Raw genomic sequence first — 16,401 nt, forward strand, 5'->3', positions numbered from 1 at the left:
GAAATTATATCCTTCTTTTTGTTTGATATTTGCAGTTATGAAGACACGTGCCCATCGTCGTTACTCAGAGGATGAGCCGTCAGATAAAAAGTTGAAGGTAAGCTTTCGATATCCATTTTTAGCTTGCTATATTTTCTGGGTTGGGTATAAACACTTTCTTTTGCTTTTATTAAGATAAATTAATTTTTGAAAGAATTGCTTGTAAATTATGATCTAGCAATGAGTACGCATTTTCCATTTCTTGTTACCATAAGTCTTAGATTTACATGAAAGAAACAGGATGCAATCACTAAAAAGTATGTAACATACTATTAGGTGCCTTGGGAATGCAAACCCTCATTTTATATGTTGGATTATTCCCATTGCAAGCTGGAAATAGCTGTTAAAGTTTGTAACAAGTTTTTGTCTGCCATAGATAGGACCTTCCATTCGTCAAACAGAAACCTGTCAATTTTTCTTCAGCTGTCATTGGATAAAGATGTACCGTATCCGACTTATGTGCAGTTAATTTTCTCGGTTTAGTGTGAATGTTTTCTTTATTTTTGCAATTATGAGTAATTCTGTTGTCTATATGTAGAAATTGCTTTGTTTGTTAAGGGTACTACAGTAGAACAACAATATGTTTAGTTTCTCTTTGTGATCTGATATTTTAAGAAGACTATGTTACAGCTTAGCATTGTTTAAGTTGTTCATACAGCTTAATAATTGATGTTATTGGTGAAAGACTTTAGTATGTATCTAGAGAAGTGAGGTGATAGTTGAGAGACTCCTTTATTAACCGTGATCTATTGGAAGTTTTTGCTTTTTAGCTTGTGAAACATTGTTTTGGTTTGTATCTTAATAAAAAAAGTGATAGGTATGAGAATTTTGTAATTTATTATGAGGCTAGATCATTTGGACAAAATAGGGGAGAGAATTATTTTTTCTTGTGGATAAATGGCTTTCACGTTTGTATTCCCAATGTTAGTGAACGATAATTTTGTATATATATTCTTTGTTCTGAAAACTTTGAGGTTAGAAGTATTTTTAGTATGAAATATTTTTGTCTTGTTGGGCCAACTTACAGGGTTGAGCTTCTTTTCTATTTGATAATGATGAAGTCAATGATAGTATAGTATGCTATATATTGAAGAAATTCTATGTTTTTGACAGCTTTCTGCTGCAGATTCAGAGTTAACTGATTTAGGAAAGAGGTTTGCCGGAAGGACCCCACATACTCGACGTCTGACTAAGGAAGAAATACAATTGCTACGTTCCACACCGGTAAGTAGTTACTCACATGATGTTTTAATAAAGGAAAATATTTAGAAGTATTTATTTTCAAACATAAGACTTACCCGGTAGTTATATATATAGCTGACGTCTCCGACGTCACGGTAGAAAATTCAAAACTCGCGCCAATCGCCAATTGGATAGCCAGGTGTACCACCCCTGCGCCCTAGCGAGGTACCTGGGAACTATTCCAGGAACCCTCATATATTCTCTGCCGTCGCTAGCGGCGACATGTGAATTCTGCTCTCGTCAATATTGATCTTATTTTGGTGAAGTACAAAACTTTGGTTGTTGACTCCCGCTTGTTTTTTATCTCGCTTTGGATATTCTTTAATTTGATTTGGATTAGAAGATTTTTGACCTTTGCTTGTCTGATTTCTCTTTAAATTTTTCAAAATGCCCCCCCCCCCCCCCCCCAATACTTTTAGGTTATGTGTGAGTAGTGGTTGTAAGACCCGAATGGCAAAAGCTTCACTTGACTACCATTCTCTCTGTGTTGCTTGCAGAGGTAAAGAGTGTGATTTAGGAGATTGCTGTGATGAGTGTGTTCTACTATCAGAGCATGAATGGATTGAGTTTGATAGGTACAGACGTAAACTCAAAGGGATAGATTGAGGTGGAGTTCTTCTCGCTCTTCTAAAGACTTTTCATCTTCCCATGTCATTAATCCTGTTCCTTCCCCTGTAGTGGTAGATCCTGATCCCACTATTGCAACTGCTAATGAGCCATCACTCAAAGATATGTTAGTGGCGATTCAAGCGTTGGGCGCTAAAGTGGAATCGCTTGCTGCGGACAGAACACAGCTGATGGCCGATGTAAGGCAGTTGAAAGGTGAAAGTGATAAAAGTGCAGTGAAGATAAGTGCAGTGGAGGGTGCGCCTGCTCGCGTCTGTCGTCCTCCTAGTCCTAGACCTCTTCCAAGCTCCCCAACCCCTGGGAGAAGGAATGTCGAAAGGCGAAAGGAGACGAGAGGCTTAAATACACGAGCAGACGTCCCCTCGAACGTACCTGCGGGCGCTTCCCAGGACGTTCACCCTCACCAATGGAAAGGTGAGGTTAAGTGTTTCTCATTGTCTTTGGATAACCCCTTGCCTAAAAGAGGCTGGAAGCTTGCTTCCAGACCTCTTAAGAGGACTTATAATAAGGCCTACTGACGTCCTGCTAGTTCTCGTCCTGGATGTAGTCACTGGGATACACTAGAGACGTTTGAAAGTCCTCCGATTAAACGTCCTTATAGGACGGTGGACGCTTCCAAGGATCCTCCTATGCAGTCAGGACCAGGCTTAACTTCATTCCAGGTGCCAGTACAGCCTTCAGACTGGTTTTCACCTTCCAGGCGCTCTGTTCCGTTGAGCGATGGGGAGAACGTTGTGGTTTCATCACTGATTTCACAACATTCAGATCCTAATTTTGCTATGCTGCAAGACATGCAAAACAGGCTCTCGTCGTTTATGCAGAACTACCAGTGTAGCGACAAACCTCAAACCAGCACACGTGACAGTTTTGGTCGGGATCGAGACAGCGAGCAGGCTGTTACACAAGTTTCGAAACATCCTGTAGGACGTGTGCTCAAACACCCTCATAGTCGAGGATCTAAGCTTCCTGCTAGCCTCTATGAATGTCCTTTAGGAAGTGATCGTGAACGTTCTCCTAAGTCTGCAGCTGACAGCCCCTATATAGAACACGAACGCCCTTACAAGCGCAAGGAGATCCTGCCGTCAGAACGTGTGCTCAAACGTCCTTCAAAGAAAGATGTTGGACGTCCTGTGCAACGTGTTACCCAACGTCCTTCCAAACGTGCTTGAGAAATAGGCTGCCGAACGTCCTGAGAAACAGGTTGCCGTTCGTCCTTCAAAGCAGGCTATCGAACGTCCTTCGAAACAGGCTCCCTAACATCCTACGGAGCAGGCTGCCGAGCATCCTTCGGGACAGGCTGCAGATCGTCTTGCGAAACAGGCTGTCGAACGTCCTACATTTCAGGATGCTCTTTGCTCATCAAATTATTTTAGTGAACGTCCTCCAGGTCGTGTTTCCGAACGGAAAACAAATGAACAAGTCGCTGAACAACAAGCGGTTCGCAGCGTCGTACGCTTGTCAGGAAATGACAGCAAGCGCGTTTCAGGATATGAGCCGGAACACCCTATCCCTTACCATATTTTGGATGTTAGTCTGGATTATGATAATGAGACTCACTCTTTCCAAGAAGACATTGATGCAGTTCAAGTTCAGGAACTCTTTGACTCCGATCAAGTTGATCGCGAGCGTTTAGCTGAGCCGCAAGCATCACGCCCGCTTGATGTTTCTCGTAATGATCCTGTTTCCATTGCTATCGGTACTCAGGATATTTTGGAGAAGGAAACTGCTCTTAACACTGCTGCTCCCGAAGGAACGTTGCCAGAGAAGGATATAGAAGGCCAGCTTTTTCCTATGGAGTTTGATGAAGTGTCGGATGATGAGGACTCTTTTTCTTTTCGTCATTCTGTTGACTTGAAGAAACTGATGAAAGTTTTTACGGAGGAGTTCTCAGACTTTTTTGTGCCAGTGGCTCCCCGTTTGCCACCATCAAAGTTTACTCTTGGGAAGGCCTCTAAGAAAGCTCGCTTTACCAAGATGGTGTTATCGCGTTCATCTAAGAGAGCTCTTGAATTGATGGGTGACTGGTTACAGTCTAAGAAAGCCTTAGGAAAAGCAGCTTTCTCCTTTCCTCCGGCTAGACTGGCCTCCAGGTCTAGTATCTGGTACGAGACAGGAGAAGTTCTCAGCTTGAGGATACCTGCCTCTGCCCAGGAAGATTTCTCAAGCCTCGTAGACTCTCCTCGTCGGTCGGCCATGAGGAAGACCAAGATATTCTGGTCTACTTCGGAGATGGACCACCTGCTCAAGGGCATATTTAGAGCCTTCGAAGTGTTTAACTTCTTAGACTGGACTCTTGGAGCTCTGGGTAAAAAAGTAGCTACTTTTAAAGAGGGGGATACCTCTGCCCTAGTCCATCTGATGTCCTGTATGGACAAGGCTTTGCGGTATGGATCCAACGAACTAGCAGCTCTGTTTTCTGCTGGCATCCTTAAGAAAAGGGACCAATTATGCTAGTTTCTTTCATTGGGGGTCACTCCCTTCCAGAAGTCCGAGCTGTTGTATGCGCCTTTTTCTCCATTGTTGTTCCCACAAGAAGTAATCGGGGAGATATCGGCAGCCTTGGCTCAAAAAGCTACTCAGGATCTTGTTTCTAAGACAGCCAGAAAAGCTCTTCCACCCTCATTTACCAGTCGCAAGCCTAAGGAAGAAACGTTTCCCAAGTTTTCGCAGCCCTTTCAAGGGAGATCTTCCAGCAGGGGTAGTTCCAGACCTGATGCTAGGAGGAGTAACAGAAGAGGCTTTAGAGCAGGGCGTTGCAGGGTCTGACTGCTTTCGCTTTCAGGCAGTAGGGGCCAGACTACTCAACTTCTGGCGAGTGTGGGTGAAGAGAGGAGCAGATCAGTGGTTTATCCAGATCTTGAAGGAGGGTTACAAGATCCCCTTTCAAGGGAGTCCTCCTTTGGTCTTAGTTCCTGTGGATCTCTCTCCCAGGTACAGAGAGGAGGCAAGGAGACAAGCTCTACCGACCCAAGTGTGTCCTATGTTGAAAAACGGGGCCATAGAGAAGGTACAGGATACTTGTTCACCAGGTTTTTACAACTGACTGTTCCTGGTACCCAAGAACTCAGGGGGATGGCGTCCAGTCCTGGACCTGAGCGCGCTGAACAAGTTCATCTTGAAGACGAAGTTCTCTATGGAGACTTCGAAACCAGTGCTAGCCGCAGTAAGGAGGGGCGACTGGATGGTCTCTTTAGACCTCCAGGATGCCTGCTTCCACATCCCGATCCATCCGACCTTCAGACCTTACCCAAGGTTCGTCTCCAAGGGAGATGTCTACCAATTCAGAGCCCCATGCTTCGGCTTTTGCACAGCACCCCAGGTCTTTACGAAGCTCATGCTAAATGTGGCAAAGATCCTCCATTCAAGGGGCATAAGAGCCTCTCTGTAGCTCGACGACCGGCTTCTCAGAGCGCACTCATACGATCACTGCCTGAAGGATCTTTAGACAACATTGAACCTCTCAAAAGAGCTGGGTCTCCTTGTAAACAAGGAAACGTCTCTCTTGGTTCCATCTCAAGAGATTCTCTATTTGGGAATGACGATTCAGAGTCAGACTTTTCGAGCTTTTCCGTCTTCTTTAAGGATGGAACAAGCCAGATTGAAACTCCAGTCGTTTCTAAGCAAGAATGTGTGTTCAGCAAGGAAGTGGATGAGCCTAGTAGGAACCCTCTCCTCCTTGGAACAATTTGTTCCCCTAGGAAGTCTGAACATTCGTCCTCTCCAGTTCCATCTCACCAGCCATTGGAACAAGGAGAAAGACCTAGAAGCGATGTCCATTCCAATTACGAACGCCATCAAAGACTGCCTTCGGTGGTGGGAAGAACCGAACAAGTTCCAGGAATGTCTCGACCTATCACAAAAGAGCCCAGACCTTGTGTTATGCTCCGACGCCTCGGACACAGGATGGGGAGCAACCCTAAACAAGTTGGAAGTTTCAGGACTATGGTCAGAGAACCAAAAGTCTTTGCATATAAACCACAAGGAATTGTTGGCAGTTCTATTAGCCCTCAAAAGTTTCGAGGAATCAGTCAACAAAAAAGTGGTTCAGGTCAATGCGGACAACACGACAGCATTGGCGTACATTACCAAGCAGGGGGGAACTCACTCGATATCTCTGTACGAGACGGCAAAGAATCTCCTTTAGTGGGCTAGAGAGAGGAACGTTATACTTCTAACAAGGTTCACCTAAGGGGAGAAAAACGTAATGGCAGACAGCCTCAGCAGAAGAGGTCAGATCATACCGACAGAGTGGACACTCAACCTTCAAGTTTACAAGAGCCTATGGGGTCTTTGGGGTCGCCCATGCATAGATCTCTTTGTAATCTCAAAGACAAAGAGGTTAGAGGCGTATTGCTCCCCGTTGCCGGATCCAGAAGTAGTCCACATAGACGCGTTTCGTATGGATTGGTCCAACCTAGATCTGTACGCCTTCCCACCATACTAGATCCTGTACAAAGTACTGTAGTTCAGAAATTTGTAACATCCAAAGGGACCAGGATGACCCTAGTGGCTCCCTATTGGCCGTCAAGAGAATGGTTCACAGAGGTACTGGAATAGGCGGTAGACACTCCAAGAATACTTCCATTAAGAGTAGATCTACTCGGACAACCCCACTTGGAAAGATTCCATCAAAATCTCCACTCTCTTCAGCTGACTGCCTTCAGACTATCGAAAGACTCACGAGATCTAGAGGTTTTTCGAAGGAGGCAGCTCAGGCCATTGCAAGAGCAAGAACTTCGACTATCAAAGTCTATCAGTCCAAGTGGGAGGTTTTTAGAGAGTGGTGTAGAGACAACTCTTTCCTCATCCAGTACCTCTGTAGCTCAAATTGCGGACTTCCTGCTCCACCTTCGAAGGAAGTGCAATTTCTCCTCCTATACTAGTAAAGGGTATAGGAGCATGTTAGCAACTGTGTTCAGACATAGAAACCTTGACCTGTCTAACAATAAGGATCTGCAAGATCTTCTTAAGTCTTTCAAGACTACAAAACAACGAAACCAAGATTCTCCAGCCTGGAATTTGGATGTTGTTTTGAAGTATCTTATGAGTGACAGGTTTGAGCCACTAGGTTCAACCTCTATGAAAGACCTGACTATGAAGACTTTATTTTTGGTTAGTCTTGCGACAGCCAAAAGAGTGAGTGAAATACATGCATTTAGCAAAAACATTGGATTTCGTGATGGTAAAGCTGTCTGTGCCTTACAATTAGGCTTTCTTGCCAAAAACGAATGCCCTTCTCAACCTTGGCCCAAAGCGTTCGAGATTCCAAATCTTACGGATTTGGTTGGAGAAGAGTTGGAAAGAGTCTTATGCCCAGTAAGAGCTCTGAGATGCTACTTGGATAGGACGAAAGATGTATGAGGCAATTCTGAAGCTTTATGATGCTCGGTCAGAAAGCCCTCATTACAGATGTCAAAAAATGCCTTGTCATATTTTATCAGGCTTTTAATTAAGGAGGCACATATTCATTGTAATGAATCAGGCCTTGGTCTTTTAAAGGTCAAGACTCTTGAAGTCAGAGCAGTCGCAACGTCGGCGGCATTCAAACAGAACAGATCACGTCAAAGCATAATGGACACAACCTTCCGGAGGAGCAAATCTGTGGTCGCATCATATTATTTGAAAGGTGTTCAGACTCTTTACGAGAACTGTTACACTCTGGGTCCATTCGTAGCACCGAGTGCAATAGTGGGCAAAGGATCCACCACTATGTTCCCATAATCCTAATAACCTTTTCTTCTCTTGGTACTTTTAATTGTTTTTTATGGTTGTTTGTGGAGATTGTGTCAGTCTTCCACAATCATTGATTTTGTCAGGTGGTCAAATTTGTTCCTTGAGAGCACCCGGAACGGGTTATTGGAGGAGGTTCTGTCATAATGAGGTATTTACACCGGTTTGAAAGTCCCTACGAGATCTTCAGCCCCTGGGAGGACCGCTGAATCTCATAAGGTTAGCAGACATAATGAGGCAGAGTATCATTGAAGTTAGCTTCCTTATCAGGTACGAACCCTCAAGTTTGTTTTAATTAACTCTTAAGCAGAATTTCAGATATAATAGCTGTCTCTAACCCTCCACCAAAGGTGTTAATCAGCTATATATATAACTACCAGGTAAGTCTTATGTTTAAAAATGGTATTTTCTTTATAAAATAAATTTTTGAACATACTTACCCGGTAGTTATATATACTGTAATTCAACTCCCACCCTCCTCCCCTCTAAGAGACTAGAGGCATGGAATATATGAGGGTTCCTGGAATGGTTCCCAGGTACTTCGCTAGGGTGCAGGGGTGGTACACCTGGATATCCGATTGGCGATTGGCGCGAGTTTTGAATTTTCTGCCGTGATGTCAGAGACGTAAGCTATATGTATAACTACCGGGTAAGTATGTTAAAAAATTTATTTTATAATGAAAATACCATTTTACTGTAGATATAATTATGTATATGGAGGTTTGAGGCAGTCTAGTAAGCTGGAAACAGAGGATTAACGAACAAGGTGTTCCAGTGTGTTCTGTTAGGTTTCATAAAAATGTGGCGATAGTAAAATTTAGTGATGTCAGTTCATTGAACCCAACACTCATTCTGTTAATTTTAAAATTGAGTTGATTTTTTTTTCTCTTGTATTTACCATATTCTGTAATTTATAAAACCACATTCAGCCTGCTATTTATATTAACCCTTTTACCCCCAAGCTATTTGGAAATTTCCAACCCTTAACCCCCAGGGGTTATTTTTTTTCAAGCACATTTTGAAGTATATTTTTTTTAAATTGCTCTAACAGCCTTAATTTTTGTCTTAGAGAGGTCAGGTCATCTCATTCTCTTGGAAGATGCCTGAAGTTTCTCAAAAAATTATCAAAAATATGCAAAAAAATTTTAAAAAGCAGTTTTTTGCAAGGACGTACTGGTACTGTACGTCCATGGGGGTAAAGGGATGAGTTTTGTGAAACGTACTAGTACGTCCTTTGTGGGTAAAAGGGTTAAGCCTCACTTTTTCTTGATGAATTGTTTTATAGATTTACCTTTGGCCTGGTCTTGGTAAAAATTATAGGTTGCCATGCCATTGGCTTTTATATATTAATTCCCATAGTGACAGTCTTTATTGATGTAAAGCTATTATAAGTCTTAACGGTTAACTCTAACAGGTGAATAGATCTGTCATGTCACTTCGTAAGTTACACGGAATGCATTCTGGACGGCTTTTCATTTTGCTTTATGCCCTAACTGCACTTGCTGTATGTCCCCTGACTTTATCTCCATTTCCTCTCTCCATCCTTGCTGTCCTACCTCCTTAAAATTTTACTGTAAAAGTGTAACTGCTGGATTTTCCATTTGCATTTCCTAAATGGCTACACAGGCTACAGCTTAATTAATGAATCTAATATAGTGAGCATTTGCAAAGGGTTGAACTTTTCAGCCTTCAACCTCCCACCCAAAGGGAAATTCCAGTTATATTTGATAATATTATTTTGTATCTATGATTTATGTAAAACATCTTTTTCTTACAGACCCATTTCATTATTCAGTTTGGATCTAATTTGTACTTACGCAATATAGTAAGTTCATACGTGCATTTGTGGATGGTTGTTCTTAACTCTAATACTTCTTCAGTTTTTAAGACATCAAAATTGTTCTTCCAGGGACCTTTACATCCACAAATTTGACTCCATATGATCAATGGGTTTGTATGAAAAAAAAATTAAATCATCCTAAAATTGATACTTTCCTATAGAGTTTGTTGACAGTCTTTAAAAATCCTTTTCTTTTGTATTTTAGTATAACATTTTATTATATAAAAGTAGTCACCTTACACAAGAAAATTCTTTTATTGCCTTTAGGCAAACTTTTCTGATGACATTTGGTATAGCGATTCTGGTCCAAGTAGAAGTATGTCAGAGGAAGTTTAGTCGTGTGTTTCTCATCCACGTAAGTATCGGTGAACGTTTTGTTTTTATTGCAGATTTTAAAACTACTGTATTTACTTTTGTATATTTTTTGTTTGCATAGGAAGATGCATATTCAAAATGGAATCTGTTATTAATGAGGCAACCACAAAATTTGCCAGGAAAGAGCATTTAGTTTAGTCATCATGACCACTCCACAATTCATCTCATCTCCAATGTTTGTATTCTGATTTTATGTGCGAGTAGTTGATAGATAGCTTTTATTTAGGATTATTAGATCAGTTCAAGACTGTAGAATCTTATTCTATACCCCCACTTAGTTTTCTCAAGGAATATTTTAAAAGTGAGAATTAGTGTAAGGCACTTCTCAAAGGGTTGAAGAGCCAGTTAGGAAGAAACCAAAAGGAACTGATGAAAAGTAAAAAATTCTTGATACAGTTCAAGCTCCCAAGATCTATATTTTCCTCAGGATATGACCCACCCTCTAGCAATAGTATATGTTAACTTTTTCATGCAGTTATCATCAACCACATAGAAAAAAAGATTCAATTTACATGATAGAATAACTTAACCTTCTGGTGATCTTAGCCATAACAAAATTGCTGTCAGGCTCATGACTTTTGGCCAGTAAGCAATGACGTCGTGCGACAACCTACGTACGGTGACATTCCGCAGCATAACAAAGACTAGATAAACTGTAGAAAGAAACTGAAAATTGCTTTAGTTTCTATAAAGTACTTATGGTTACATGAACGGATGACGCCAAAGTGTGTCATCAGATCCTCGGAAGGCTAAGCACTAAACAGTATTATATGTAAGACATAAAAAGATTTTACTTTACTCAGATTATTTCATATCTCCTAATTTCTAATTTCCTGGAATTCTACAAGTAACATGACAATTCTAACATATTCAAAATGAGTGATAAGCAAGATTGATTATACATTTATGAGATTGGAATGTATATAAATGTTGAAGCTACTATAGCAGTATCTTGAATTATTTTTCCTCTTTTTCTAGGTTCCTCAGTGTCCTCATCTTTGAATATGCAGAAAGGATGAGAAATTGAAGTAATATTTAAAATGATTTGCATATTTAATATGTATTGCATACCATGTGAAGTTTAAACATTTTAGATGTTTATTGTTTTGGTACTTGATGTTGTACTTTAGTTGTTTCCTATGTTTGTCTGTGAGTAGAAATTAGTTGATCAGGAAATTTGTGCAAGTTAAGAAAAAAAATAACTCATCATAAAATGACATTTGTTAGTTTTGTTATGATCATATTTTGAGAAACCCTTTTTACCTGTATCCAGGTAAAGTCGTCAAAGTTTATTTTGCATATTAAAGTCTAGTGCTTGAATTGTAAGTAGTTTTGTGCAATGGATTCCTAAATGGGCATGTAAAACAGTAGAAGATTTTGTAAAATCAAATGGAGTGCTATTATGAATTTGTTTCCTCTTATTACTGTTATTTCAGATTATTTGAAGGAAACATCCTTTGTACGTAGGGCTAAGTTCTTTAGGAGTAGTTTTGCATATTCTTGTTGTTTTTACTGATTGTGTGGTATTGAGGACATCTATTTTTTTCCAGCTCTGTTTGTTTTAGAGGACTTACATGTGATAGGGCGTGGTGTTACTTTGCACAAGAAAGAGAATGTGTAAGTTACAAAATTGCAAGTAGTCTTGGGGAAATTATTTGGAATATCTTTGGCTATTTTTTTATTTTTGCTTAGTTGAAAAGGTCTTTTAATTAATCAAGGAAAGAAAAAAAATCATATTAAAACTTAGTCATGTTCAAGTGAGTTTTTCATAAATGTGTTGTATTTGATTTTTAAGAAGGTGAACTTCATGTGTAATATTTAGGAAATAAACTATTTGAACCATGTTTTAAGAAAATTTCTTACACTACTGTGTGTGGTAAAAGTTTTTTTTTCTTATTGAGCTTTTCACTATACTCAATTTTTTTTATTGAGGCACATTTGCATTGACTCTCAGCATTGCCCTTTTAGCTCAGAAAAGTTTCCTTCTTTCTGATGGGTTAGAATTATCTTGTCCAACCAGTCAGCGATCAGGAAACTTTTCCGAACTAAAAGGGTACCCCTGCGAGTCTGTGTAAATCTGCCTCTCTAAAAAGAATTGACTATAGTTCATGAGATGTTTGATTCCCATATGTTGGTTCTTGATACTACAGTAAACTACTATGACCTCTAAAAGATTACTGAAAACACAGTTTATCAAGAAATACTTTGTTTTAAGATTGATAGTTTTATGTTAACATAAGCGGGAATGATTGAAAGGTAATGCGTCAGTACATTTGAAAGGATTCAAAAGGATTTATTCATCAGATTCACTGGTAATCTTAGTAATTATTGCTGGCTATGTATTGTATATTTTTTTGTAACCTATTACTGTATTCTATCGTGAATATATCTCTTCAGATGAATATTCAGCATCATAATCTAATGATATTTAATATAATAATCATTCTTGAGTAGAAAACTTGTAGTTATAAGTTATCACTGAGAGTTTTTCTCTTGCCTTATTATTATAATAATACCAAAGTTCATCATGCTTGGGTATTTTCCTTTGATATTGTGAACTGGACCCAAAATTGTAGATGACTAAATGCAGTGAATATGAAAAATCTGTAAAACAAATAGCCAGAAAAAATTGCCCTTATAAGGTTATTTACTCTTCTCTTTCTTTAACTTCAAGATTCTAAGTGTTTGGTTTTAGCTGTTTAATGAAATGTAGTTGTGCAATATTTCTAAATTGAGCTGGTTCACTGTATTTTTAGATTGCTTAGCAAAATATTGTGTTTAAGAAAGTTCTCTAAATTAAAAAAGCTTACTGTACTATGTTTTTCTTATATGAACTATGACTTACTGTATTTTTCATTAGTTTGTAACTAAACTTTTTGGGAGGTTTGAAAAAGAGCCACTTAATAGGTTATATTCAATATTTTCATTAGAACATTCCAAGTTTGGATTGATGATGTTTTTATTACTGTGGTTGGCATTTTATTCAAATGATTTGGAGATGTAACATAGTAACTGTGGGGCATTGGAGCCCTTTTGAGTGAAATATGAGTTGAAATGAATAATTCTAATTGAAGAATGTCCTTTTTAATGTTTGGATACACTATATGTGAGGTGTTATGAATTTTACTTCTCTAGGTTTGTAATGATATAATAATTTTTTTATGAAGTAAGATTTTATTTTCCTGAGGTTCTTAGCACTTGGCTATTATATATGAGTAAATGGACCTTGTCAAAAAGCCTTTTTTTAAAAACAGGTGATTAAACTTTAAGCAATCGGGATGTATTTTTAACCTGGACTAAATTTTATTTTCCAATACTGTAACTATATTTTTTAGATCATTAGGACAAATACTGAGAAATCAATTTTTATACTATCTGATTTTATACATTTCATGTACACAATGCTTGGTCAGCAGCTATATTCCAAGGTTGCCTTTGGCACTGGCCTATCAATTGTTTCTCTTTCCTTTATCTTCATGTCCATTCCTTATGATGTATTTATTACGTTCTTATATAGGGAAGAGTTTTTTGTTCTACACTGTTATTAACTAATCTTCGCAATCCTCCTCTCCTTTTCCTGTTAATAAGTAAGGCCTTGCTATACTTGCCATCAGGTGTATATTTTTTTTTTTCTATTATCATAACTTACAGTACTATATATTGTTTTTTAGTCCATGTTCAATGATATATCTGTTCAATCTATGATTCCCCTACTTTATCTCATTATTAGCAAAGCTCATGTATTTTTTCTAAGTTTTTACACCATTGGGCTTTTCTGCAATCCTGGAAAAATATTCTCTTCTGACGTGTACATCCCTTTCTTGATATTTGATATTACTGTATCAACACCCAGGATTAATAGGTACGTATGTTAATGTTTCTTTCATCTGAAAGTTTGGTTGCCTCACTCTGGACAGACTATAGTCACTGCTGAGCTTAATGCATACATTTTAAGTTTTGATCTGACCTCTATACAGGGAATCCAAGCTCTTAGCATCTTTCTTATAAATCTTGATGTCATACTAAACATAAGGTAACTAATGACTGCCCTGTCTTCCTTGTTGATAGCAATTCCTAGCTTTTCATAGGGTCATTGCCCTTGTTATCAAGGTAACTATGAATAGCACTGGTGATGGTAGTAGATCTCCTTGCAAGATTCCTCTTCTAATGTTAACCTCTGCCAATTTGGTTCCTGGTGCTGTTCGGGTTGTTTTCTAATGCTGCATCATGAGAGTTTGGTTACTAAGTTTTCTGCGGCTCCATTATTATTATTATTATTATTATTATTATTATTATTATTATTATTATTACTAGCTAAGCTACAACCCTAGTAGGAAAACCAGGGTGCTATAAGTTCTATAAAGGCTCCAACAGGGAAAATAGCCCATTGAGGAAAGAAAATAAGAAAGCAAATATACTGTGCCCTCAAGCAATAGAACTCTACCCCTGGACAGTTGAAGACCATGGTACAGAGGCTATGGCACTACCTAAGTCTAGAGAACAATGGTTTGATTTTGGAGTGTCCTTCTTCTAGAAGAGCTACTTACTATAGCTAAAGAATCTCATCTACCCTTATGGAGAGGAAAGTAGCCACTGAACAATTATAGTGCAGTAGTTAACCCCTTGAGTGAAGAAGAAATTTTTGGTTATCTAATTGTTGTCAAATGTATGAGGAAAGAGGAGAATGTTTAAAGAATAGGCCAGACTATTCTGTGTATATGTAGGCAAAGGATGAATAAGCTGTAATAAGAGAGGGATCCAATGTGATATTTGGTCAGTCAAAGGACCCAATGACACTAGCGGTAGTATCTCAAAAGGTGGCTGGTTCCTTGGCTAACTTACAAATTCACCATGGGGTTTGGGAGGAACTCTAGATCATTTACATTTGCCAACCCTACATATCAATTGCAAAGAGCTTATAGCAATATTCAAAACTCTTCAGGAATAGGAAACTTGTGTGGGTGGGAAGACTGTGATTGTGTTTTTACAGAACATAATAACATTAGCTTACATCCAGAACCAAGGTGGTACAAGGTCACCCCCAAGTGATCCAGAGAACAGAAGTGCCGTAAACTTGAACAGATATTGAGGAGTAAACCTTTCCTTATATATTCCTGGAAAATTGAATGTCTTAGGAGATCAGCTAAGCAGAAAGAGTCAATTCTTTCAAACGAATGATTGCTTCACCAGTCAGTATATCTGACTGATAGTGTGGTCGCCTGTTTGTACACATGTTTACTGCTGCATGAATAGTCATTGTGGGCCTAAGTTAGATTGGGTAGCACTGTTGCCAGACCCATGCCTTTGGCTATTGCACTTTTGACATCATCACCATGGTTTGATAACGTTGTTTGCCTGACGAGCAGTACCCAATCATGAGGACTCGCTCTTATATCACTATTGTCTGTACCAATTTCAGTTTAAGGTAAGAAATTAATCCAAAACGGATATGTGAAGTGGATAAAATAAAGATCACATAGGGTTTACTGATTTGGAATTTGCTAATACTGACTGAGCACTTCCTTTTTCCTGCAAGGGAATTGAGTATGAACTCTCATAAAAACTCTCTTTTTCCGCTGCTAACACTCCAAAACCACTCGGAAGCAGACAGATATTGCCTGCTAGTATTCTACCAAGTGAAGAAGACATCATTTTCTTCTGCTAACATACCAAATTCTACTGTACTATGGCCATTACACAATAGTATGAGGGATTATCAATTACCTCTTGGCCTCTTAAAACTTACCATAGTTATAATCCATTACCTGTTCCTCAATTAAGGTCTTTGTAGGCTATTTTATTGTTACTGAACTGCTTTAATATTCTCCAGTTCATCGTACTTGAATGAATAATTTTTAATGAGTATAATTTTATTGTTTTGACAGTGTTAGTTCACATACTGGGGTTTATCCCTATTGTTTGAGCTCGTTAAACATTTGCATATTAAGCCAAACTGTTACCGGTGCCCAAAATATAACATGGGCCCAAATAAGCTGTACCTGGTATGAATGACTGGATCATTGATGGTTTCATTGTCATTCTTAGTTTACCATGAAAACATGTAGTTATGCAGACAAATACTGATGCACATTTGGTACACTGTTTATTTCCATTAATTTTTCAACACCAGCTCTTCCCAGGTACACCAGCTAGCATTGGCATAGAATTCTCCTAGTACTGTATAACATTTAATGCATTGTCAGAGTTTAATATTAATTGGTTTACACCAGAAAGATTTACAAAGCTTTTAGTAATTTTTATTCTTAATTCAAAATGATATGCGAGTACTAAACAGGTGAGGCCTAAAAAATAATGACGGTGTTACTGGCTGTAGTCAACCCATAATGTGTATCTCCACTTCGCATCTATCAGGTCATCATGAGGATTTAATTTTTGAGCTTCTAGGGAAAAGGTAAGCAAATTTGACTTATTTATATTCATATTAGAGATGTAATACTGTAATTTAAATCCATGGTAGTGGCCGTCTTCATTTTAATTCCTAGTGCAAGGTAATAAAGTAGTTTATAACGTGATTGAGACTAGTTAAG

At 38.8% G+C, this 16,401-nt stretch overlaps 1 protein-coding gene across 1 annotated transcript in view; it reads left to right on the top strand.

Annotated features, from left to right (window-relative positions):
- LOC137631573 (uncharacterized) overlaps nt 1–13,127 on the top strand; it is a 43,027-nt gene extending 29,900 nt beyond the window's left edge. The window contains exons 12-15 of the mRNA XM_068363395.1: nt 36–97; nt 1,153–1,263; nt 9,746–9,833; nt 10,832–13,127. Coding sequence (XP_068219496.1) covers nt 36–97; nt 1,153–1,263; nt 9,746–9,814 — 242 coding nt within the window. The 3' untranslated portion in view covers nt 9,815–9,833; nt 10,832–13,127. The remainder of the gene's footprint in view (nt 1–35; nt 98–1,152; nt 1,264–9,745; nt 9,834–10,831) is intronic.
- Nucleotides 13,128–16,401: the final 3,274 nt, after the last annotated feature.

Source organism: Palaemon carinicauda, chromosome 40 (genome assembly GCF_036898095.1).
Source record: "Palaemon carinicauda isolate YSFRI2023 chromosome 40, ASM3689809v2, whole genome shotgun sequence".
In the NCBI taxonomy this organism is placed as follows: domain Eukaryota; kingdom Metazoa; phylum Arthropoda; class Malacostraca; order Decapoda; family Palaemonidae; genus Palaemon; species Palaemon carinicauda.